The sequence below is a fragment of the Talpa europaea genome (assembly GCF_964194135.1).
Source record: "Talpa europaea genome assembly, chromosome: 5".
NCBI lineage: Eukaryota > Metazoa > Chordata > Mammalia > Eulipotyphla > Talpidae > Talpa > Talpa europaea.
The window spans coordinates 116,648,378-116,673,727 of NC_140071.1; the positions used below are offsets into that span (position 1 = coordinate 116,648,378).

The following is a 25,350-nucleotide window of genomic DNA, read 5'->3' on the forward strand; positions in this document are numbered from 1 at the left end:
TTCAGTTTCTGACATCAATTTATTCAATAAAGATGTTAGGAAAGTTATCAGTTTATTCATTTAGCAAATGCTTATTGGCACCTACCATGTTCTAGCTACAAAGTTTGGTGCTAGGATACAGAGATTAATAAAACACAGTTCTGCCTTCAAGGGTTTCAGCCTAATGGGAGATCAGACATGAAAGCAATAAAATTGCTGCACAATGTGATCAGTTTACAAGATGTGGGGATAATACAGAAAAGGAGGGACCCTTTCCATATGGCGTTATTAGGGAAGGCCACTCTCAGGGAGGAGGTAGCAGCTAACTTGAGTTATAGAGGATACATAGAGATTTGGTATGTGGACAAGGTGGAAAAAACAGGCAGATATTTCTGTCACGTATTTGGAGAACTACAACTTCTTTAATTTTACTAGAACATAAAATGTTCAGAATAAATGGTCTTGACAGAATTTTAGGAAGTAAATTTAGTATTTTAATTGAATTAAATGCATTGGAATGGTGAGATTGACGGTGTGGTAAAGGTTTGAGGGGCCTCAGGACTTGATAGGATGGTATTACCAACAAGAAAATTATGTGTATCAATGGAGGACTGGTGGTTGTGGTTTTGATAGAGATAATTTGTTAATAATGATTTGATGTGTTAATCTAGTTCAAGTACATGATACTAATTTTGTTTTCAGTGGATATAAATACTATTTTCCTTCCGCAGGAGATAGCATGGTTTATACTTCCATCCAGGGGTGTGTTGATAAATGGATCCCTGAAAAACCAAACCAAACCATTATTTGTAGTGGTTGCTATGTTTTTTGATGTAAATACTCCTACTCTATCTTAAGCTAATAATAGTTTAGTTATTTGCACACCATGGCATGTCACCTCTTGACGGCTATCTGTTGAGCTCCCAGTAGGTGTGGAGCTTGCATTACTGTGCTAGCTCTTTCTCACTTACTGCTTCGTATCCACTTTACACCTTCCATGCCATTCTTCCCAAGACAGTGGTTTCAACAATGGCTGTTTACTCTCTTCTTGTGGGGTTTGGCCAGTGGAAACCCCTAGTGGGATATCAGAGCATGGAAAGAGTCAGGTTGGGTAGTGATCCCCTTGCTTTATCTCTGCAGATCACATAGGTCAGCTGCATTCCCCTCTGCGATGCTCTGGCTCTTATGAGCAGCCTTATCTATGTAGCTCTTTCCAAGTTTCAACAACTGCTCCTTCCCCTTGTCCTTAAGTCTGGAATGCCAGCAGCTCCTTTCATACTGCACCACCCAACTGGTTTCTCTAAACCCTGACAGCACGTCTGTAATGCCCCTTTTATTAAAGCTCTGCAGCAGCCCTACTTCAGTGGGCTGTTTCTTTCCTGCTGCAATCATAGCTATTGCAAATGAAAAATGAAACTGTTTTTTTAAAGTATCAGACCAAGGTAACCAAAAAAATACCCTGTCTTCTCTCATTATTTCTCTTCTTATATGAGACAATGACACTTCAATCATTCACTTGCACAGTTTTCAATCCCCTTGTCTAGGGCAGCTGGGAACCAAGGGCACCTTTTTCTTTCTACTCTAAACCCCATCTAAACTATCCCTCTATTAGGGATAGATCCCAGAAAGTGCTGACATAGGAAGCCGCGCTGTTGGCCCATCATAGAGTGAACAAGCACTCTGTTGTTTTTATGTGTTTTTGAGCAGTGGTGATGAATTTACACACCTGTGTCATTTGTGGATTTATGCTCTTGTGTTACCTGTGGCTCATGTTTGTGAGAAGAGGCCAGCAAGGTGAGATATTTGAGACCCCTGGGCTGGAATCTGGTTATGAGATCTCCTTTAGAGGTCTCAGAATCCTTACAACATAAAGGGAGAAAATTGGAGTAAACTGTCCTGCAAGGCTTAGATTAATGTTCTCTCCATGACTCTTGTCTACAGCTGTGGAAGTTGTCAGGGACTGGAACTTTGTGAGCATGGTTCATTGAACTGCTCAGCCTAACAGAGACAAATTTAAGAATATGCTTTTAGAAAACTGATTATGTGAGTGTCATCAATGATTTGTACATCTAACTCAGTAGCATGCCTCTGACCAGGCCATGATCAAAGAAAAATGCATTAGTCACTTATTGCTGCCCAAAAGATTACCACAAACTTAGCAGCTTAACACAAAACACATATATTATATTGTAGCTTCTGTGTGGATCTGGAATCCAGGTGTAACTTAACTGGATCCTCTGCTTTAGGGTCTGTCCTGTGGATATGATCTTGGTGTTAGCAGTCAGGACTAGAGTCTTCTCTGAAAGAATGACTAGGGAAGGATCCACTTGCAAGCTCATTTGTTTGTTGGAGGCATTTCAGTTCAAGACCTATTGGACTGAGGGCTTGTGTTCCCAGCTAACTGTTGGGAACAGACCACCCATAAGTCCCTGCCAAGTTGGCTTCCCAATATGGCAACTTACTTTATCAAAGTCAGTAAGGGAGAGAGAATTAGCTAGGTAGAAGTCACAATCCTATGCACCCTAAGGGTGGAGGTGACTCCTATCACCTTCTATTAGTTAGGAGTATGCCAGAAGGCAGCCCACACTCAAGTGGAAGGATTTATGCAGGGCATGAATGCTGCAGGTGGAGTCATTTGGGCCATCTTAGAGTTTGCTCCAAAGACTTTTTTTTCATGGAAAAAAGTTAAATCTTGAGCTTTCTGGTGTTCTCCCCTGCTCTTCACTCCACTCTGCTGCATGATCCTCTCTTGCTTACCGTCCTCTGTGATGCTGCGCTTATTTGCTCAGTCTCTTGGCTCAGGCATGCCCACTTATGCACCCCCACACCACACTCCATGTGTCTACCATCAGGCATGTGTGCCTTGAGCCCATGCTCCCAAGTGCCTCCTACATTCAAGGCCACACGTGATAGCCACAAGGCCAGTGGCACAAAAGTCTGAGCAATCTTCATTTACCCTATATAGGGGCAAGACCAAATTGTACTTCACACATCAATTAAAGTGATCATTATTTCTAAAATAGTATCTGATTGCCAAAACTGACTCTTTCCCTGTGCTGAGTACTGACTTCAGTTGTCTGTCTGTTGTTTGTTTCTTGGATAGAAAACAGTTACATTACAAAACAGTGTAGTCTGTCTTATCACACTATTCCCTGTAATGAAAAGCTAAACAGGCAGTTGAATTTCACACAAAGCAAGAACAATGAGTCCTCATTTTGCTGACTGGTTAGAAAGATTGTTAGTTTTTAATACTCTCCCACTATTTCACATGTCCTGATCCAGCAATTTAAAGCTTAAGAGCCTCAGCTGGCTATGCCTGTTAAAAGAGCTATTCAGAAACACTCTGGATATTTTCTTTGCCCTATTTTTAGAATGGAGGGCCTAATTATATCTTAATACCTCTAAATATTCCCAGATCCAATCTCGAGGAAAAAAGTCTTATCTTTTGAAATTTTGCAACATTATTAGGATTATCACTGCTCCTCTGAGAAGCTTTATGAGAATGAATTTTGATTTAAAGAATGTTAGTGGTACAAGAACCATGAAAAATCAAAGACTCTTCTAAAAACCCTTCTCCTTTTCAAGGAGGTGACTGAATCTTGGTGGGAAAGACTGTTGGATGGAGATCAGGCAGGAGTGGCCAGTGAAAGTTGTAGGGTGGATGTATGCTGTCCTGCAGGAGGTCAGTTTCTGAGTTAAAGACTCAGTTTTATAACATGCAAACAGTGTGCTGGGCCCCTTTGTGAATCTTCATTACCATTACCATAGAAGATTCTGAGAAAAGACGTAGAGTGATTAAAAAAAAAAAAAAGTTGGTTCAGAGTGAGGAACCACTTGTGAGAGTTAGACCCTGAGTATTAGTCAACTTCACCATGATTTTCCCAACTGTCAGTGTTGGATGATTTCTTTTCTCCTATGAATGGTGCCTGGAATTTCATCAGTTAGAGATTTCTTTGTTGCAGCAAGTGATCTTCTAATGGTGTAAAAACCTCTGGGAGCATTGAGTGTCTGTCTATGATTATGAATTACTTTGTGTTATTTTCATCCTTTTTTTTGGGGGGGGAAGGCCTAATTGAGATCAATTCACTTAGAGAACATAGTAATGATTATAGGAAGGGAGGAAAGTTTAAGAAAAAGTAATGCTCTGTGGAGGGGATTGTCTGGTTCGGGTGCTGGGGAGGGGGTTTCTAGGGTGGTATCAGGACACGGGGAACCTAGGTCAGTGCCTGGGAGGCAAAGGAAGAATCCCAAAGCCAAGCCTAGCTTGTTTTGTAGCTTTACTATGGGGCTATCATATACCTGAAAAAGAAAGCAGAAATGCCTCTATATTTTCCCAGCATTTCTCAGCCCCTTTCAAGAAAAAACTTATTCATTGCTGGTTAACTAGGCATTTGTATGATGGAAGGACAACCCAACCATGGTGTACATGTTTGATCCACCAGGAAAATTCTTATCAAATTTTGAACTAATCTTACTTGTGTTTTTGGAAGATTCATTCCTGAAGTAAGGGCTCACATATAATAGAGTGGTTTTAAAAAGTGAGTACTTAGATTAACCTCCCCAGGTTCAAATAGTGCCTCTCATACTACCTCAGCGATCTTGGACAAATCTATTATTTTTCCTCTACCTCAGTTTCCTTGTTTATATATTAGGGGTGGTAGTAATAGCATCTCTCACTTAGGGCTGTCCTAAGAAGTAAGTGAGACAGTACTTGTGTAGCACTTAAAGTCCAACAAAGTGATAGCAATTGTGTAGGAATTCTATGTTCTCCACATTCCTCAGCCAGTTTTATCTGAGAAAATATGGTGTCTACCTTCTCTGGAATGAGATTTACCCCAGGAAATCTTAAAAAATATCATATGGAGTAATACTTTTTTAGTCCTATATATATCTAATATGTTTCCTTACCTATAGTCAAGGTATTGTCTTTATATTGATATACTTTCCTGGACCAATTCATATCTTATGCCCCCAAACGAAGACTTTCAAATGCAAAACCTCACTCCATTTCTTTACTAACAAATTGAGTTAAATATTAAAGTAGTTAGATGATTATATGTATGTCAGGATTCTAAAAGATACTCAGTTTTAAGGTGAGTTTCTGAAAGGACAGTCAAAATCATTTATGTCTGAACATAATTATTTTTATATAACAAGGTCTCTTTCTTTCTCAAGATTCTTTTGCAGACTATCAGTTCTATTTTTTTAATTTTATTTTAAAAGATTCATTTATACAAGAATCAGGGTACAGGCCAGATGTGCAGGAGGGTGAGAGGATTTACCAGAGACAGAGCGGGGAATAGAACAGGCAGACTGACTGAAATATACTGCTGAGGGGAGCAGCAGGCAAGACAGGAGAGGTCTGCTGCGCCATGTGGGATTCTCGCCGGCTGGCCAGGATTGAACCCACGCTGCAGAGGCTGTGGACAGCTTCACAGTGTGGCGCTCAACCACCTGCGCCACCAGGGAGGCCCCTATCAATTCCATTTTAACTCAGCGGAACACATCACATTATTTCTGCAGACTGTAGAAGTATGAATAGGAAATTATAAACGTACTGTCTATTCTTACATAAAGACCTAATAATTAGGCTTTTAAAACCCCTTGATTGTTTGATTGAGGGGTTTTAAAAGCCTAATTATTAGGTCTTTATGTAAGAATAGACAGTATTGTAGGATAGAGCCTGGACTAGAAATTAAAACATCTGGATTCTCTTCCAACTTCTGCCATAGGAAGTTTTGTGACCTCAAGTTCATTCTAAAATCTCCCTGGGCTTATCTCAAATGAAGAATTTGAATGAGGTATTGCTTAAGGTCTTTTATAGATCTAATTTTATGTGATTCTGCATTATCTTATTGTCCTCTGCTTTGTGAAGTGTGTGCTTTGCTTTGACTGACTGTATATTTTTCTTTCCCAGTATCCTTAAAAACATTTGAAATGCTTTTGCCAAATGACCAGTGAAGATAAGAGCTGCAGTCTATAGATGCAAAGTAAAAATAGCTGCCTAGGTCTGCAAGGGTACAAGCCCATGCCCTTGACATTGTGACATTCTAGGCCCCAAATACAGAGCTCTGGCTTTAAGCAGAATTTGATTGCAGGTCAGATGAATAGAGACAAGTTCGGGCAGCATCACTTTTCACATTAATAAGCAGTTGCTTGCATATTTCTACTTTGCAGCAGATAAAATTGAAATCTTAGCTCAAACAACTGCTTAAAAATGGCAGAGAAATGAATTGTTTGTAATGGTAGATAAATAATTAAGGCTTCATTTATCTATTGATATTTCTTTTGCAGAGAGGAAGGGAGGGTATGTTACAGCACATTTTTCTTTCTGCTTCTCAGAGATACTTTTAATTTCTCAAGGGAAAGATTAAAAAAACTTTGTGCCCTACTTCTGCCTTTCCAATTTGGGGTCTTATCAGTTCCATGTTAATATATTCCTTTTGATATTAAGTAGGGCCCTTTTTTGGTTGACAGGTTTACTTTAGCACAGGAAATCTAAAAAATTCTTTTGGGATAAATTCTTCTACAAGAGATAATTAGATAATATGTTATGGAGGTAGATTATTTCTTCTAGAATCACAATTGGGTGACTGAAAATCTTTATCATAGGACTCAATGTAGAAATTTAGGTGTTGACTATAGTAAATATAAATTAAGATAATATTGCACACTGATGGCCAACTTTAAATTCATCATTATTTTGAGAAGTAGTTTGTAAAAACATTAATTTTCACCTTTCTCTTTTCTTCTAGTCATGGACTCCTGCCTTGTAGGTCCTTCTGTGAGGCTGCGAAAGAGGGCTGTGAGTCAGTCCTGGGGGTGGTCAACTCCTCCTGGCCTGATTTCCTCAAATGCTCCCAGTTTAGAAACGAAACTGAAAGCAGCAACATCAGCAGAATTTGCTTTTCACCACAACAGGAAAAAGGAAAGCAACGTAGGTGTCTGTTTTCCATTTCATTTTAATATGTTTTTATTGAAGTACAATGTTCATAGAAGGATGTCTCCTAAAAATGTGTGTAATTCAGTAAATTTAGCAAAATATGACCACACTCATGCAACCAGCACCCAGATCAAGAAATAGAATGTTGGCAACATTTCAGGAAACACTACCAGGTCTCCCAGTAATCTCATACTCCCCAAAGAAACCTCTGTACTGACCTCTATGCTGTCAGATAGTTGGGCTTAGCTCTGGACTTCACATCAGTGGAGCTGTAAAGTGTGTGCTCTTTGGTTGATTCATTGTCATTGTTGTATAACATTCTAATATATGGTCATACACAATATTTTTTATTCTATTCTATTGTTGATGGACATTTGTGTTGTTTCTGATGACAATGAATATAGTGATGCTATGAGTATTCTTGTGCACATCTTTGATTGAACATGGTTGTGCATTTGTTCAGCAAAACATTTTCTGAAGTGGCTGTACCAGTTTATAGCCTACCAGCTAGTTGTGAAAGTGGAGCTGCTCAAAATCCCCCCCAACTCTGGGCATTTTCAAGTGTTTTTCATTTTAGCCATTCTGTTGACAGTGTTGTGATTGATACCTTTTTGTGGTTTTAAGTTGCATCTTGTTGATGAATTTGATGGAATTTTCATTTTTTTTTTTTTTGCTATTGAGTTTCCCCTTTTGTGAACTGTCCACCGATTTTGTCATTTGAGTAGTAATCTGCCCTTTTGCTATTAGTTTGTGGTTCTTTATGTGTTTTGGATAGAAGTTATCTGTCAGATACATGTATTGCGAAGCTCTCTCCACATTATAACTTGCCTTACAATCTTTTATTATTGTCTATTATGGAATGGAAATTCTTAATTTTAATGGGATCATAATTACCTATATTTTCCTTGGTGATTCACTTTTTGTGTCTTAAAGATACTTTTGTCTGCCCCCCCAAACATAGATGTTTTACTTTTGTGTTTTCTGCTCAGAGGTTTACAGTTTTAACATTTCCCTTTATATCTGCCATAATTCTGGAATTCATTTTCATGTATGATGACAGGTTTTTTTTCTCTCTGTATATTCAATTGACCCACACTGTTAACTCATTTTACTTACAGAGCAAACCTCTGAGGTATTATCATCTTCATTTTGTAAACAAGGAAACACAAGTTGGGCTCTAGTCATTCTAAGGTTATTTTAAATTTCTCCCTCCCTCCCCCTCCTAGGGTTTTATCTTCTACCCAGTAGTCCACCATCCTGGGACCATCTTGGGATTCAATTAGTAATCCTTGAACACTACCCTCTGTTACAGCAACCTTCTCAGAAAGAGCTTTCAAAATGTCTTCAGACTGCATTGAGCCTAAACCCTCAAATTGTTACAGCTGCTTTTCCCAATGTACTGTTCTCTAAGTTCAATTCGTCTTCTCTTAGCATCCTTTAAATCAGTCATAACTCTGAGGATATTTGTTCTCATGTGGAAGAATATGCAGTTGTCTTAACCTTTCTATCATATATAAATGAAAGGTTTTCTGGTAAAATAAATAATGTACTAAAGTGAAAATGCTGTGGGAACTGTTCTCCAAGGTTTAAAAATAAGCATTACTGTGTGTTTCCATAGTTGAGTTGTGAGAACTCAGGGGGCTGATGATCAAGACCCATCAATCATATCAGGTTCTCTGGCTAATCCTTTACACAACCTTGTCTGTAATTGTATATGGGAAATAGTTTTTTAATGGTATTTTGGTGGGCCTAAATAGATTGTCCCTGCTATGAAAGAACCTCAGCTCTTTATCCTTTCATTTCCTTGTTCCTTTTCCTAGTATTTTATTTGCTTTATAGTTCTGGTTGCTGGTAGCAACCATTTCAATGCATTAGTGTAATTTAGCGAAATTGGCGTTTCAGGATCTTAGTAAAACACATACTCTGAATTTCTCCTATTGAATTGTGTGTTAATTTGAGAGAAAATGCAATACTATTGGCAATACTATTTTTTTTTTGAGCTACTTAGTACCAATGTTTTGTGTGAGAGGGATTTTTTTATAGATAGCATCAAGGAACTATTAAATAGTCATGTACTTTTCATTATATGAATAGTCTTAAATAAAATGAGGATTTCCTATAATTTCAATTTTTCTTATGTGTTTAATTTCATATTATTTTAAAATTTAAATTACTAAAACATTTTCTTTCTTCTATATGTTGATGCTTCTTTTAAAAGCATCAAACTTAGGCATGAAGACTTACACTTAAGCCATGACTGTTTTTACTTAATAATTATGGGGTATTGAGTAAGTTTATTAAGCCATTTACACGTCTTTTTTTTTTTTAACTTTACAGCAGGAATAACCATACTTGAAAGGTAGAACTGTTTTATGGATTAAATGAGGATATATTTGAAGGGATTTTTGGAACCTATAATGTACTAGTCTATGTAAATGATTTAATTCAATAGACATTGAAGCATAGTCTATGTACCAGGCAGTTCACCAGGAACTGATAAGGGAAAAATGACATACACATTTTGAAAGAACTCACAAACCAATAGAGAGAGAGAGCTATATAAGCACAGAAGCAGAGCCGAAGACAAGGATTTAAGCCCAAATGGTAAACAGTCATATGTCTTTAACAATGTTACAAGTCAGTAATGAATCACAATTACACATATGGTCTCAGGAGGTTATACCTTTTAGCCTGGTAGACTGTATTAAACCTTTTGGCATGGTAGACTATACTTCTAGATTTGTGTAATTAAACTCTGTGATGTTCACACGATAGTGAAATCACCCAACAACTCATCTTTCAGAATGTATCCCCATTGTTAAATCATGTATAACTATTTAGAAAGTCATGGGACATTGTTGGGGTGAGTGAGGAGATGACTCAGCAAAGGGAAGCATACCAATAAAGGTAAATTATTGAACTAGTTGTAATAGTTGGCAACTGGAACAGAATTTCATGGGAAAATCTGGGAATTTGGCTAGGGAATATGGCTCAGAATTTCTCCACTAAAGGGATGAAGTAGCTGGGGTATGTACTTCCTTCAGCCTTTGAAACTTGTATATGCTATCACCCTAAGTACTATATCCTATTAGAACAGAAACATAGATTTGAAGGAGGAACTACAACACTTATCTGCACCCAGCAATGGAAGGCTGTTGCCCTTATTGATTTCTCCCACTTCTGCTACACCATCTTAACCTTAACTTCTTTTTTTTTTAAACAATATTTGCTTCCCCCCACCCCCTCAGGTTAACCTTAATTTCTGATATTTCACAGGATCCTAGTCTCAGTTCTCTTTGCTCAACATTATATGCATCTTCTCTGGGGCCTGTCATACTTGCTGGGCCACATAAGTACATAGCACTCTTAATCTATAATTTCATCTTAAATTTTCTATTTTTACCAAGCTTCAGAACCATATTCCACTGCTCTTGCTTCCATGTCTTAAGAAAAGCTACTTTTTAATCAGGTTCTAAGGATTTCCATCCTTATTACTAAATCCCATGGGAAGGTCTCAGTTTTCCTCTGAATTGGTATCTTGCAGTATTTGCCCTCCTCCCTGATAAAATCTCTTTCCTTGGCTTCTAGATAGGTTTTCCTTGTTTGGTTACTCATACTTATCCTCCTTTGATGTTTTCTCCTCATTTTTCTTACCTTTAAACATTGCAATGCCCATGGCTTACTCCTTGGATCTCTCCTCCTTTGGTGATTTCATTTACACTGGTGGTCTGAAATACTACCATGCACAGTCAGCTGTAAATGTGTCTCTCACACTTGCATCTTCTCTTAACTCTGGACTTGTGTGCAAATATATGCTAATGACATGCACATGCGCGCATACACTCATACACACATAAGATCTGCTTTCTATTTATTTCCACTTGAGTGTCTGAAAGGCATGTCAAACATAAAATGTACTAAACTGATCTGGGGCCTCCCTGGTGGTGCAAGGGGTTAAGACACAACCTATGAATCTAACCGCAGCCACTGAAGCACGAGTTTGATCCCCAGCCAGGAAGCAATCCACATGGCGCAGCAGGCCTCTCCTGACTTGCCCACTGCTCCCCTTTGCAGTGTATTTCAGTCAATCTGCCTGTTCTGTTCCCCACTCTATCTCTGGTGAATCCTCTCAACCCTCAACCCCCCCCCCCACACCTCTGGCCTGTACCCCCATTCTTGTGTGCATAAATATATAAATCTTAAAAAAAAACCAATCTGATATTGCCCCCAAATCTGCTCCTTTCCCAATACAGAAGTTTTTGGTATTGGGGAGGGTTGAGGGAATTCATTCCAGGACTGTCTGCAGATACCAAAATCTGAGGTTACTCAGGTGCTTTGTATAGAACAGTGTAGAATTTGCATCTAACCTACCCACATCTTCTAATTCTTTAAATTGTTTTTAGATTACTTACAATACCTAATGAAATGTAAATGCTATATGGAAAGTTGTTGCGCTGTGTTGTTTAAGGAATAATGACAAGAAAAAAGTGTCTGTACATGTTCTGTATAGATTTAACTATTATCGCCCTAACTACATAGTATATATTTTTGAACCAAAGTTGGTAAAATTCACAGATGTGGAACCCAGGATATGGAGGACACATAATTCAACCAGTGCTCACCACTCACAACCACCACCTGGTCCTAGTGCCCTTACTCCTTCCTAGATTGGCTTCTTTGCTACCGCTGTGTACACATGCAGACTATTCCCCAGGCAGCAGAAGATGTTCTTTTTGGCTACCCAAACACTATTGAGTTTTTAAGCATTCGCATATCTCCTCTCCAGGTTTTCTAAAGATTTCCCATCCCACTCAATATAAAAGCCACCATTTTTGGAACTTTCAGGACCCTCCATCAGTACTGCTGCATTGCACAACTGCAGGAAAGCAGCAATCACAAGAATTTGATATAAGTAGCATCTCTTGCAGTTGTGCAACATAATGCTCCTGTCCTATATTATCTGGACCCCACTACTTCTCTGACTTCTCTCTTAATAGTGTCCTTTTTTGTTTTTTAGGCTCCTGCTATTCTATTCCTTCTACTTGTGGTGTCCTGTTCCTGATATTTCCTCTCAGTTCTTTCCAGGATCTGTCTGTAGGGTATAGCATAGGGTGGGTTAAGGAGAGTGGTAAAGATAAGGAGGAGAATATTTAAGAGTAATACTTATCATTATTGTTATTTGGGTATCAATAGTGCTAAAGTTGTGGGAGAATTTTAATAAACTTTGTGATCAACTTCCCTGTGCCTGAATTTGATTTTGGTGTAAATTGAATTTTGAAGCTTTAAAAAATCATCTGGAATTCTTAACGTCTTTTGATCTGTGAATTACAAAAAATACTCATCTTGTGGATTTCCACTGTTTTTCTGTGAGCCACAGTCCTGTTTTGACTTTGCTATGCTACATACTCAGCATAAAGAAGCAGTGCCAAGCCAAACAGAATTCTTGTTGAGCCTAAATGCTACCTGTTTTCTTTGGGCCTAGTCATTCTTGTTTATAGATCATTTGAGATTAGGTTTCTGTTTCATGCCAGATATTGTTTTGCTTGAGGTGACACAGTGGTTCATAAAATAGAAATATTGAGGTTTCCTTTTCTCAGCTACATTTGTGCTTCTCACTCTCTTGGTAAGGTGGCTGCCTGACTTACAGGTTAATAACTCAGAAGCCCAAGATCATAGGTTGGTTCCCGTGTTTCTTACAGAGCATTATTTTGTTCAGTGACTGGAGATCAAGAGCATCCACATTTTATTCCGTTTTGTGCCTCACATTAAAAAATCCCACATTTATAGTCTTACAGATAATTTTAAAATATAGGAATTTTTAGTTACAAAACAAATGTCTGAATTTTTTTGTAATAATAATAAACACGAATCTATTTTGGTTAATAATCAGTTCAATCAGGGGCGGAGCAACATGGCGGCGAGGAGACGCTGCGAGTAAGATCTCCCATTAAAAAAAGTTAATAGGGAGGAAAAGCGGCAGGTCCCAGTGAGAAATGGGACACGGAAGATAAACGGACGACTCCAGCAAACTGCCCGAAGAAGAAAGTTGCCATAAAAGAGGACGAGAAGGGAGGGAAGCGCAGAACCCTGCTCCCCTCCCCCGCCCACAGAGGCGGCACTCTCCGACCGGCAGAGAGAAGGGAAACAACAAACGAAAACGGCCAACAAGAAAAACGGACGCAGCAAGTGGGACTGTGAGTGGAAAGGAACTATTGCAGCCACCACACCCCGTGAACGGGAGCTGAGACGAACCCTGCAGGATCCGCCGCGGAGGTGAGCTCCAGGCGCCATTAAAGAGAGAGCCCCGCCCCCCAGGAGGAGACCAGCACCAGCACACAGCCCCGGCCGCCCGGTAAGCTTGCGCGAAAGCGGCGCTCGGATTGCAGCTGCCCAGGGCCCTGCGCCTGCGACCTAGGCTTGCGGGGAGACGGCGGAGGCCCTCCCTGAGTGAGCAGGAACAAGGTGCCCAGGCAGGGGAGCGGGATTCAAAAGGCGCCATTCCCGCGCCACTGATCTGGGCTACAGCCCGCGTCCTGGAACTGAGGGCTTTGGAACTGAGACCCGGGCGAGGCCCTCCCTGAGTGAGCAGGAACAAGGCGCCCAGGCAGGGGAGCGGGATTCAAAAGGCGCCATTCCCGCGCCACTGATCTGGGCTACAGCCCGCGTCCTGGAACTGAGGGCTGTGGAACTGAGACCCGGGCGGAGGCCCTCCCTGAGTGAGCAGGAACAAGGCGCCCAGGCAGGGGAGCGGGATTCAAAAGGCGCCATTCCCGCGCCACTGATCTGGGCTACAGCGCGCGTCCTGGAACTGAGGGCTTTGGAACTGAGACCGGGGCACGAAATTAGGGGCGTGGGTTCCCCACGACGGTGGGGCACAAGGCAGACACAGCACCCCAAAGCCGTTGAGGTGTACCCTACCATCCCCGCTCTGCTCCCTGTCCCACGGGGTGGAAAATCAGCTCCCCAAGGGCTCTAGGAGAAATCTCTGGCGCCACCTAGCGACTTGACCCCAGCACAGGCTACTGAAGGAGCTAGTGGCCAGCTGGGGAGTTAGCCCACACCGGGCCCCTTCCGAAGAAGTAGTCTGAGCCCACAGGGAGAGCGAGCACCCACAGCCGGGGCAGACCAGGCACGCAGAAGAGTGTGCCTGAGACCAGAAGCGCAGGGAGTGTGTCCCACATCACCATTTTAGAACAGGGACATTTCTTCAATAAAGACTACCTGCAGAAGGCTTCCTCAGGAGCCAGAGGTGAGCGGGGGAAGTTCGCCCACGCCAGACCCCCTCTGGCCTGCAGTCCAAGCCCAGAGGGGAGCAGGAACCCACCGCCGGGGCAGACCAGGTGCACAGGGGAGTGTGTCCCCACATCGGCATTTTAGAACAGGGACCTTTCTCCAGTAAAGGCTGCTTGAAACTGACAGATGACTCCTGGAAGAACCAGAGGGGAACAGAGAAGCCCACCCAAGATGCCGGCCAGTCCCAACAACACAGTGTCCCAACGCATACGGCAAATTAGAAAACAGACAGTAGGGAGGAGAAGAACCACACGCAACCTAGCAACTCTCCAGAGAAAAAGCACACCACAAAAAGAAAGCCAGCCCCCAGATTGCAACGACAATAACTTGGAAGAATTTCTGAGCCTTCCAGAAAGAGAATTTAAAATTGCCGTGATTAAAAAACTGACAGAAGTCATAAAGGAAAACAATGATAAGGGAAAAATAATCAACGATCAGAAGAATGCAATTGAGTCCCTAGAGAGGGAAAACAATGGTCAGAAGAAAGAAATTGAGTCCCTAAAGAGGGAAGTAAAAGAAATGCAGGAGATCAAAGAATTAATGGAAGAACTAAAGAATTCTGGGAAAAGCAATGAAAGCAGAATAGATGAAATGGAAGAACGAATAAGTAATCTTGAAGACACAGAAATAAAAAGAACCAAAACAGAAAAGGAAAGAGAAGTACGAAGGAAAAAGAACGAAGAAAGACTTCGGGAACTATCTGACTCCATGAGGAAAGGAAATATAAGAGTTATAGGAATACCAGAAGGAGAGGAGAGAGATGTAGGAACAGAGAAAATATTCAAAGAGATAATTGAAGAGAACTTCCCAAATGTGAAGAAGGAGCTGAAAATTGATATACAAGAAGCAAGAAGAACACCAAACTTCCACGACGAAAGGAAAAATACAGCAAGACACATAATAGTAAAGCTCCCAAGAATCCAGGACAAGGAAAAAATAATGAAGCTGGCAAGAGGGAAGAAACAGATAACATTCAAAGGAAAACCAATCAGGCTGACATCAGACTTCTCCGAAGAAACACTACGGGCAAGGAGAGAGTGGAGGGACATAGTCAACAGACTCCAAGAAAACAGATGCCAACCAAGAATACTCTATCCCGCAAAGCTCTCCTTCCTCTTTGAAGAAAGAATATGGACCTTCCCAGACAAACAGAAACTCCGGAATTTCATTGCAACTAAACCCCCACTCCAAAAAATACTACAAGGAGTCCTAAAGCCAGAACCTCAGAGCGACGAATAACAATGAAAGAAGGCCAAAAAAAAAAAAAAAAGTTATTAAAAGAATAAATAAATAAAATCAAAGGAAAGACAAACACAATGGCAAATACAGATGTTAACATATCAATATTAACTCTAAATGTAAATGGACTAAACTCTTCAATAAAAAGACACAGAGTTGCAGCCTGGATTAAGAAACAAAACCCAACCTTTTGCTGTCTCCAGGAAACACATTTAGCTACAAAAGATAAAAATAGGCTCAAAGTTAAAGGATGGAAAACAATCCTACAAGCAAATGGACCAAAAAAGAAAGCAGGAACAGCTATACTTATATCAGATAAAACAGATTTCAAACTCAAAAAGATAAAAAGAGACCCCAATGGTCACTACATTATGATCAAGGGGACAATACTTCAAGAAGAAATAACACTCATTAACATATACTCACCAAATGAAGGAGCACCAAAATATATCAGACAACTGTTGTCCTCTCTGAAAACAGACATCAGAGAAAACACATACGTAGTGGGAGACTTCAACACACCACTATCAACAATGGATAGATCAACAAGACAAAAAATAAGTAAAGAAACCAAAGCTCTAAATAAAGACCTAGAGCAATTGGGCTTAACAGACATCTATAGAACACTAAACCCCAAAAAAACGGAGTACACATTTTTCTCAAGCGCACACGGATCATTCTCCAGGATCGATCACATACTGGGGCACAAGACAAACATCAACAGATACACCAAGATTGAAATCATATCAACCATCTTTTCTGACCATGAAGGCATCAAACTAGAAATAAACCATAAAAAGAAGGCAAGGAACTTTCCTACCTCATGGAGATTAAAAACCACACTACTGGAAGACCATTGGACTAATGAGGAGATCAAAGAAGAAATTAAAAAATTTTTTGAATTGAACGACAAGGAGGACACCAATATCCTAAATGTATGGGATGCAGCAAAAGCAGTAATAAGAGGAAAATATATAGCAATAGAAGCTCACATCAAGAAACAAGAAAGAACGCAAAGAAACAACCTAATCTCGAAGCTCAAAGATCTAGAAAAAGAACAACAAAAAAACCCCAAAACCAGTAGAAGAAAAGAAATAATAAAAACCAAAGCAGAAATAAATGAAATTGAAACTAAAAAAACAATCCAAAAGATCAATGAAACCAAGAGCTGGTTCTTTGAAAAAATCAATAAAATAGACAAACCCCTAGCCAGGCTCACAAAGGAAAAAAGGGAGAAAGCACAAATAAACAGGATCATCAATGAAAGAGGAGAAATCACAACGGACACAGCAGAAATCAAAAGAATAATCAGTAACTACTATGAACAGTTATATGGAAACAAGTTTAACAATCTAGAGGAGATGGACAAATTCCTACAGCTCTACAATCACCCAAAGCTAGATAAAGAAGAAATAGAACACCTAAACAGACCAATTACAATTAGCGAAATTGAAATGGTAATCAAAAACCTCCCCAAAAACAAAAGCCCAGGACCTGATGGATTTACAAATGAATTCTACCAAACATTCAGAGACGAATTAGTGCCTATCCTTCACAAACTCTTCCAAAAAATTGAGAAGGAAGGGACAATACCAAACACGTTCTATGAAGCCAACATTACACTAATACCAAAACCGAACAAGGACAACACAAAAAAGGAAAACTACAGGCCAATCTCCCTAATGAACACTGATGCAAAAATCCTGAATAAAATTTTAGCTATCAGAATCCAACAATGTATCCATAAGATAATTCACCACGACCAAGTTGGATTCATTCCAGGGGCACAAGGATGGTTTAACATCCGAAAATCAATCAACGTTATCCAACACATCAACAAAAAGAAATATAAAAACCATATGATAATATCAATAGATGCTGAGAAAGCTTTCGACAAAGTGCAACACCCATTCATGATAAAAGCCCTTGAAATTCTTGGGATACAAGGAACATACCTCAACATCATAAAGGCCATCTATGACAAGCCAACAGCCAGTATCATTCTCAATGGTGAAAAGCTGAAAGCAATTCCATTAAGATCTGGAACAAGACAAGGATGTCCACTCTCACCATTGCTTTTCAATATAATACTGGAAGTCCTAGCCAGGGCAATAAGACAAGAGAAAGACATCCAAGGAATCCAAATAGGAAAAGAAGAAGTCAAACTATCACTATTTGCAGACGATATGATATTATACATAGAGAACCCCAAAAACTCCACAGAAAAGCTAATTCAACTCATCAATCAGTTCAGTAAAGTGGCAGGATACAAAATCAACACGCAAAAGTCAGTAGCCTTCCTATACACAAACAATAAATCTGAAGAAGAAGAAATCAAAAAGACCATCCCTTTTGTTATTGAAACAAAAAAAATCAAATATTTGGGAATAAATCTAACAAAAGAGGTAAAGGACCTATACAAAGAAAACTATAAAACACTGTTAAAAGAAATAGAAGAAGACACAAAGAAATGGAGAGACATCCCCTGCTCATGGATTGGAAGAATAAACATTATTAAAATGGCCATCCTTCCAAAAGCAATATACAGATTCAATGCTATTCCAATCAAAATTTCAATGTCATTCTTCAAAGAAATAGAACAATTATTGATGAAATTCATATGGAATCACAAAAAACCCCGAATAGCCAAAGCTCTCCTGAAAAAAAAAGAAGGGAATGGAGGCATCAGACTCCCAGACTTCAAACTATACTACAAAGCCATAATCATCAAAACTGCATGGTATTGGAACAAGAACAGACATACAGACCAATGGAATCGAATAGAAAATCCAGAAATAAACCCACAGATTTATGGTCAACTAATCTTTGACAAAGGAGCAAAGACTATGCATTGGAGCAAAGAAAGTTTGTTCAATAAATGGTGCTGGGAAAACTGGGTCGCTACATGCAAAAGAATGAAGCTTGACCACCACCTCACACCATACACAAAAATCAACTCAAAATGGATTAAAGAACTAGACATAAGACCTGAAACCATAAAATATATAGAAGGAAATATAGGCGAAACACTACGTGATTTGCACATCAAAGACATCTTTACAGACACATCACCCAAAGCAGTGATAGTGAAGGCAAAGATAAACAGCTGGGACTATATCAAATTAAAGAGCTTTTGCACAGCAAAAGAGACAATAACAAAAACAAAGAGAAACCCCACCAACTGGGAGAACATTTTTGCACCCAACACTAATGATAAAGGACTGATCACAAAAATCTGCAAAGAGCTGATGAGACTCAACAACAACAAAGAAAATAATCCAGTCAAAAAATGGGCAGAAGAGCTTAAAAGAAACTTCTCTGAAGAGGAAATGCAAATGGCCAACAGGCATATGAAAAAATGTTCAACATCACTTGTCATCAGGGAAATGCAAATCAAAACTACCATGAGATACCATCTTACACCAGTGAGAATGGCACATATTAAAAAAACTAGCAACAACAAATGTTGGCGAGGGTGTGGAGAAAAAGGAACTCTTCTGCACTGTTGGTGGGAGTGCAAACTGGTCCAACCACTGTGGAAAGCTGTGTGGAGATTTCTGGACCTACTAAACATAGAGCTTCCATATGACCCAGCAATTCCACTCCTAGGTATTTACCCAAAGGACACGGAAACATCAATTCCAAAGAACACCTGCACCCCTATGTTTATAGCAGCACTGTTTACACTAGCTAAGCTTTGGAAACAACCCAAATGCCCAAAAATAGATGACTGGATCAAGAAGATGTGGTACATATATACCATGGAATATTACTCAGCATTCAAAAAAGATAAACACATGCAATTTGCTGCAACATGGATGGCGCTGGAAGGGATCATGCTCAGCGAAATAAGCCAAAAAGAAAAAGAAAAATACCGGATGGTCTCACTCATAGCAGGAATCTAGAAAACTTAAATAAGGGACCAGGAAAATGAATAACTATAAGAAAGTGAAAATCAAAATCAACAAAAAACTATGAACCAGAGACACTTTTAGGGGGTCGGGGGCGGGAGGAGAGGGATTGGGGTCAGAATGGGGGGCTGCAATTGTATGGGGAATATAACAATAAAATTTATAAAAAAAAAAAAAATAAAAAAAATAAAAAAAAATAAAAATAAAAATGAAAAAAAAAAAAATAATCAGTTCAATCACTTCATGCTAATCATTTACATTCTGAATAATTAAAAGCATCATCATCATCTGTTTTAATTCTATATCCAGTTTAATATAATCACAGTAGGCCCATCTCTACTGAACCAGATCGTGCAAAAACATTGCTGGACTTTTTTTTTTTCACATAGTTAGAAATCTTAAATTAGTTCTTTGTTTCAAATTTGCCTACAAAAAGCTCTAAGAAAGGATACTGTGTGTGATTTTGGTGGACATAGGTCCTTATGTTCAATCCGTTGTTCTTGAAATTGAGCTACAATGATTTAACAATTGCCCAGTAGTTTAGAGAGTAGCCTAGAGTTTGAACTCTAAATTCTGGGCCACTGTGAGAAACTAACATGAATCAGAATCATTACATCAAAATCTGAATCTTTACTAAAATTGTGACTCAATTATGCCAAATAGAATTGCCACCTTCATAACTTCTATTCCAGTGAGCTCAGTAATTGAGAAACAATTACTTTCTTCATTTTCATCTCCTAGTCCTTATGTTTCTTTTGTGTCTGACCCCTGCACACATTTAAACAAATACCAGAGATTCAGGAGGAAGAGGAGGCAAATTGTCATTGAAGAGATAATGCAACATAGTGTTTTAGAGCCCTGATTTTCCAAATATTTTTGCTTATGTAACCCTAAAAATTTTGAAAAATTATACCTCCATTGAACAGTTTCAAGTTAATATGTAAACATTTTAACTAATGAATATAAATAGTTGGTAAAGAATATAATTTAAAAGATATTATAACCATAGACATTTTAAAATTGAAACTGTTCTATTACTCATTTAAAATTCTCCAATGGCAAAAAAAAATTATTTCTAATAGATAATAAATACCATGACTTGAAATTCTTAGCCAATTTTACAATGTATGACTTTCTCCCTGAACTCTTACGACTAATCTCTTCTCCCACAGAATTTCAATCTGGTGTAATGTCTTTTTAATGTTTAGAATCATTTTTATTGTCCTACTGTACATTTCTACAACAAAGCCATATATAAAAATGGAAATTGTTTTTAAGATTTATTTATTTATGCATACAAGAGCTGGGGTATAGTCCAGAGGTGTGGGTGGTGAGAGTATTCACCAGAGACAGAGGGGGGAACAGAATAGGCAGACTGACTGAAATACACTGGTGAGGGTAGCAGCAGGTGAGCCAGGAGAGGTTTGCCTGGCCATGTGGTTGCTCCCTGGCCGGCTGGGGATTGAACTTGTGCTGCAGAAGGTGCTGATTGCTTCGTAGAGCGGTGCTTAACTCCTTGCACCACCAGGGAGGCCCCAAAATAGAAATTATTGTCTTAAAAATTTTCCATCGTTCATGAGAGCCTTAATATCAAAAATTCCTTCTTGATTATTTTCATAATAATTGTGATTTAAATTTATTTTAATATCCTGGGGATTTTGGAAGCTGGTAGGCTTGGAGAGGGCTTGGGGCTCCATGCCTTTCCCCCATACCTTGCTCTATGCATCTCTTCTATCTACTATTGATTCAGTAGAATGTTTAAAAATTTTCTTTTCTCCAAAATTTTTTGGAGTGGTTTCTTGCTTCACTCTCAAGAGGAACATCTAACAATTGACCAATGGGCACACACTGAGGGAGTCCCATTTTGGGGTGATCTGAAGAGTCCCTTGTACTTCAGACCCAATAGACAGTACCAGCAGCAACATGGAGGAGAGTCATGCTTCAGTGAACAGGAGATGGGTGAAGAGAACACTTAGAGCCTGTGGTCTGGGGCCAGGGAATCAGATGGCAAGGCTGCTAGTCACCCAGGGACCTGTGGAGAGAACAGGTCTGAAACAGTGCACACACACTTGATTGACGTGAAACCCATATGGAGGAACTGGGATGACCCAAACAAGTCAGATTCTGGGTAAAGAAAACAACAGAGCACTCTTCCCTTCTCCCCCTCAGGACTATGCACTGACAGATCTGGAACCCCAAAGAGCAGCAATATTAGCAGTGCCACAAACACAAACAGGCCACTACCCCCAGCATGTCTGTGACAGTGATTGGAGCCTCCGGGTCCCTCTCCCACCCCGCTGACACACTGCATGAACAGGTCTCAATGCCAACAGAATCCAGCAAAGGCAAATCAAATAAAACCATAGAGCCACCTACAGAAAAAGTAACTGTAGCTCAATTCCCCAAATTACTGCTGCAGTTACTGAAAAAAAAAAATACAGAAGAAACTGTAAAGTAGCAAAATGGGCAGACAAAAAAATGCAACCATGGCACTCAGTACCTCCAGTGGAAAATGATATCATGCAGCGAGGACAACTTTCCGAGGAAAAAGAGGAAGATTTTATCTCCTTGTCAGACAGAATTTAAAATTGCTATAATAAAGAGACCAAAACTCAAAAAAGCAAGTCAAAGTGATATAAGAGAACTTAGAAAAGCTACCCTCAGAAAAACAAATGAGATCAGAAATTTTAAAAAAAATGACCAAAAGGTAGAAATTGAAACTTTAAATAAGAAAATAGCAGAGATTCAGGACGTGAAGTCCAGGACCTCACACACAGCTCTGTGGGCCGTGTTCTCCAGCACCTTCTTTGTTGGGATCTCCCTGAAGCTCTATTATATCCAGAGGTCCCTCCTCTTGGTCCTCTGTTAAAAAAAAATCTGTAGTTGTACATTCTTTTACTACCCCATTCATTTCCAGAGCAAATTGACAACCTGGACTGCTGCTGGCCCACTTTTGCAGTAGTCCTGTGTCAAGGCTGGGGCCAGGAGATGAAGCAAATTGGGGAAATTTCCCTCATGCTCTTTATTTTATGGCTTCTTCCCTCTCACTGCTCAGCTTCTCTTGGCCATGCCTCCTGCACTGTTCCATGATTTGCTGCCCTGGTTCTATTTGGGAGATGTGGGGAGAAAAAGAAAACTAGAAAACTCAACTCCTCACTAGTCTTAAAGGTTTGATTCCCCACCCCCCCATTTCCTTGTTATTTTTTGATTTTCAGATATTGTGGATAGGGGCTTTATGTGTTCTGTTCCTGTTTTTTAGTTACAATCAGAGTTAGGGGAGTTGACATATACTTACTCCATCTTCAATGCAACTGGAAGCTTAGAATTTTACTTCTTTTTTAAATTTTGAGATGCATATTTAGGTAAAGAGACAGATGAACCATAACGCCTGGCCATGAGTGTGTTCCTTGAATAAAATGAGTGTCATTTCATACTATTCTTTCTCTGCACTCTTTTAACTTTATCCTTCAAAGGGTTTCCCTTAGAACAATATATTCTCTGACATTTGGGTGATGATAGTTAAATTAAGAATATTTTGACTTATCTATATGTTTGCAACACCAGATGTTTAGACTTCAGAATTAAATAGACTATAGCAGGTTTGGAATGGCTAAGAGGCATGTCTTTCTTTCATCTACTGAAATAAAAGGGACATTGTATAAGAGGAGGTGGAAAAGGAAAACTGATGACTCCAGCCTTGCATGTGGCCTTGGGAGGCAATCACAGAAAAATGTAGAAATTGATTTTCTTAAAACTAGCTCTACTTGTATGGAACTTCAGAAAGTCTTTGCTTGCCCCCACGAAAGCACATTCCACACTCAAAAGATGGTTATTGTAGATTCAAACAGACCTGGGTATTATCCTGCCTCTACTTCTTTAGCAATAATGTAAACAAATCACAAGTGACAGAAATACTTGTGAACAGATAAGTGATAACATTGATATGGACAACAAAAAGAAAGAACAAAACATGCTGGGTAACTGAGAAATGGGAGTAGTTACATGTGAGAGACTGGGGGAGCTCGTTGTGGAAATAGATTTTGATTAGAGATATGTAGATAGGAGTATCGATTACATTTAAGTTCAACTGTCTCTCTGGTGAATATGGTTAAGGTGGTTACAGATTTTTAAAGAAGAAAAAGTGGTAGCCAGACTTTCCAATTCAAATAAGAGTGTTTTAATAATAGTATCTAATAATAATGTTGTAATATGTACCATTTGCTGAGCATTTATGGTGTACTAAGTGTCATGATAAGATGTTTTAGAGACATTATTTTATTACTCCTCACAGCAGCACTGTGAGGGTTATAGTTAGTCTTCCTGTTAGGGACAAGATGTTTGTGTACCCCCCAAATTCACATGTTTAAAACCTAACTCCCACTGTGATAGAAATGGGAGGTGAAGCTTTTGTTAGGTAATTAGATTTGGATAAACTCACTCACTCGGGTGAATTCCCATGATGGAATCAATGTCTTTAAAGAAAAAAAAGAGAGACTTTCTTTTTCTGGGGGTGCACCAAGGAGGCCATGTGAGGACACACCAGGAAGAGGGTTCTCACAAGAACCAAGCATGCTGCCACTCTGATCTCAGACTTCCATCCTCCAGAACTGCAAGAAATACATATGTGTTGTTTAAACTACCCAGTCTAAGCTATTGTTGGAGCAGTCTGAGCTAACTCAGACGCTTCCCATTTTGTAGATGAGAGAAGATATGCTCCCAGGGGTTAAATAATTTGTTTAAGAGTATAGAGGTGGGACTTGGCAAAGCTGTGATTAGAACCCATTTTCATCTGGGTCTGTAAGAGTTCAGACTAGGACTTTATTCCTTTAAACAATACACACAGTTTAAGCAGGAAAAAAAAAGAATATTTGTGTATATTTAACTTAATAGCATTCAAAATTAGCAGAAAATGGTGGTTCTAAGTTATTCCTTGCAAACCCTTAATTAGAATAGATTGAAGAGAAGATCCACAAAAGAAGGAAAGGGTTTATTTTATGTAAAAAGATGCTATGTAGGGATATTTCTATGTATGTGTATATATTTTTTTAAGATTTATTTTTTATTTATACAATAGCTGGGGTACAGGCCAGAGGCAAGGGAGGGTGAGAGGATTCACCAGAGACAGAGTGGGGAGCAGGACAGGCAGACTGACTGAAATACACTGCTGAGGGGAGCAGCAGGTGCAGCAGGAGAGGTCTGTGCCCCATGTGGGACCCTCTCTGGTGGCCGGGGATCGAACTGGCGCTGCAGAAGCTGTAGACAGCTTCGCAGCGCCATGCTCAACCTGCTGCGCCACTGGGGAGGCCCTGTAAATGTATATTAATGTGTATGTAAATATATGTAACATATGTAAATATGATTGTATAAATACCAAATAGCCATTGACCTTATAATTTGTGATTAGATAAGCAATGGTTACCACACATTTCCCAATCAGTTTCTCTCTCTTTTCTTCTTTTTGGGAATGTTCCTGTTTTTCTTTTTGTGGTTGACAGCGTCAATAAATTTCAACTCAGGACAAAAAAAAATATGGGTTAGAACTGCTGATATTGACATGGTAAGAAGTTTGGAATCTTGGTTTAAATCACCTTGGAAAAGATGTCAGAAGCATATAGCTTAATGTTGGCTTAGATTTTCACTGAAAATAAGTCTGCCTGCTGACAGTCTTCTAATTGAAGAAAACATCCAATATTCAGATATGCCTGATATAGCATAGTAGTGATAAAAAGGAAAGAGCCTCAAAATATTTTTATTTCATTAAGTATTTTACTTTGCAAGTCAAATACAGATGCAGACATGATTTCCTGACCTTTTATTTATTGATGTTATTTGTAGCATATTTTTGCTATTTTCATGAAACAGAATAATGCAAGTTGATTTGATTGTAGCCTTGATGCAAAGTAAAATGCAAGTCTACATATATCCTAGCAAGAAAGCAAATAGAATCCTGTTCTACTAAAATCATTTTAAATAGAAAGAACAGAA

The 25,350-nt window shown here is 39.2% G+C and overlaps 1 protein-coding gene across 2 annotated transcripts in view; it reads left to right on the forward strand.

Moving 5' to 3' along the window:
* The window catches only part of CORIN (corin, serine peptidase), a gene marked incomplete at both ends in the record, with an annotated part of 178,757 nt that overhangs the window by 52,490 nt on the left and 100,917 nt on the right, over positions 1-25,350 (forward strand). For both annotated transcript variants that reach the window (XM_084233149.1, XM_084233150.1), the window contains one exon: positions 6,735-6,916. In XM_084233149.1, coding sequence (XP_084089275.1) covers positions 6,735-6,916 — 182 coding nt within the window. The remainder of the gene's footprint in view (positions 1-6,734; positions 6,917-25,350) is intronic.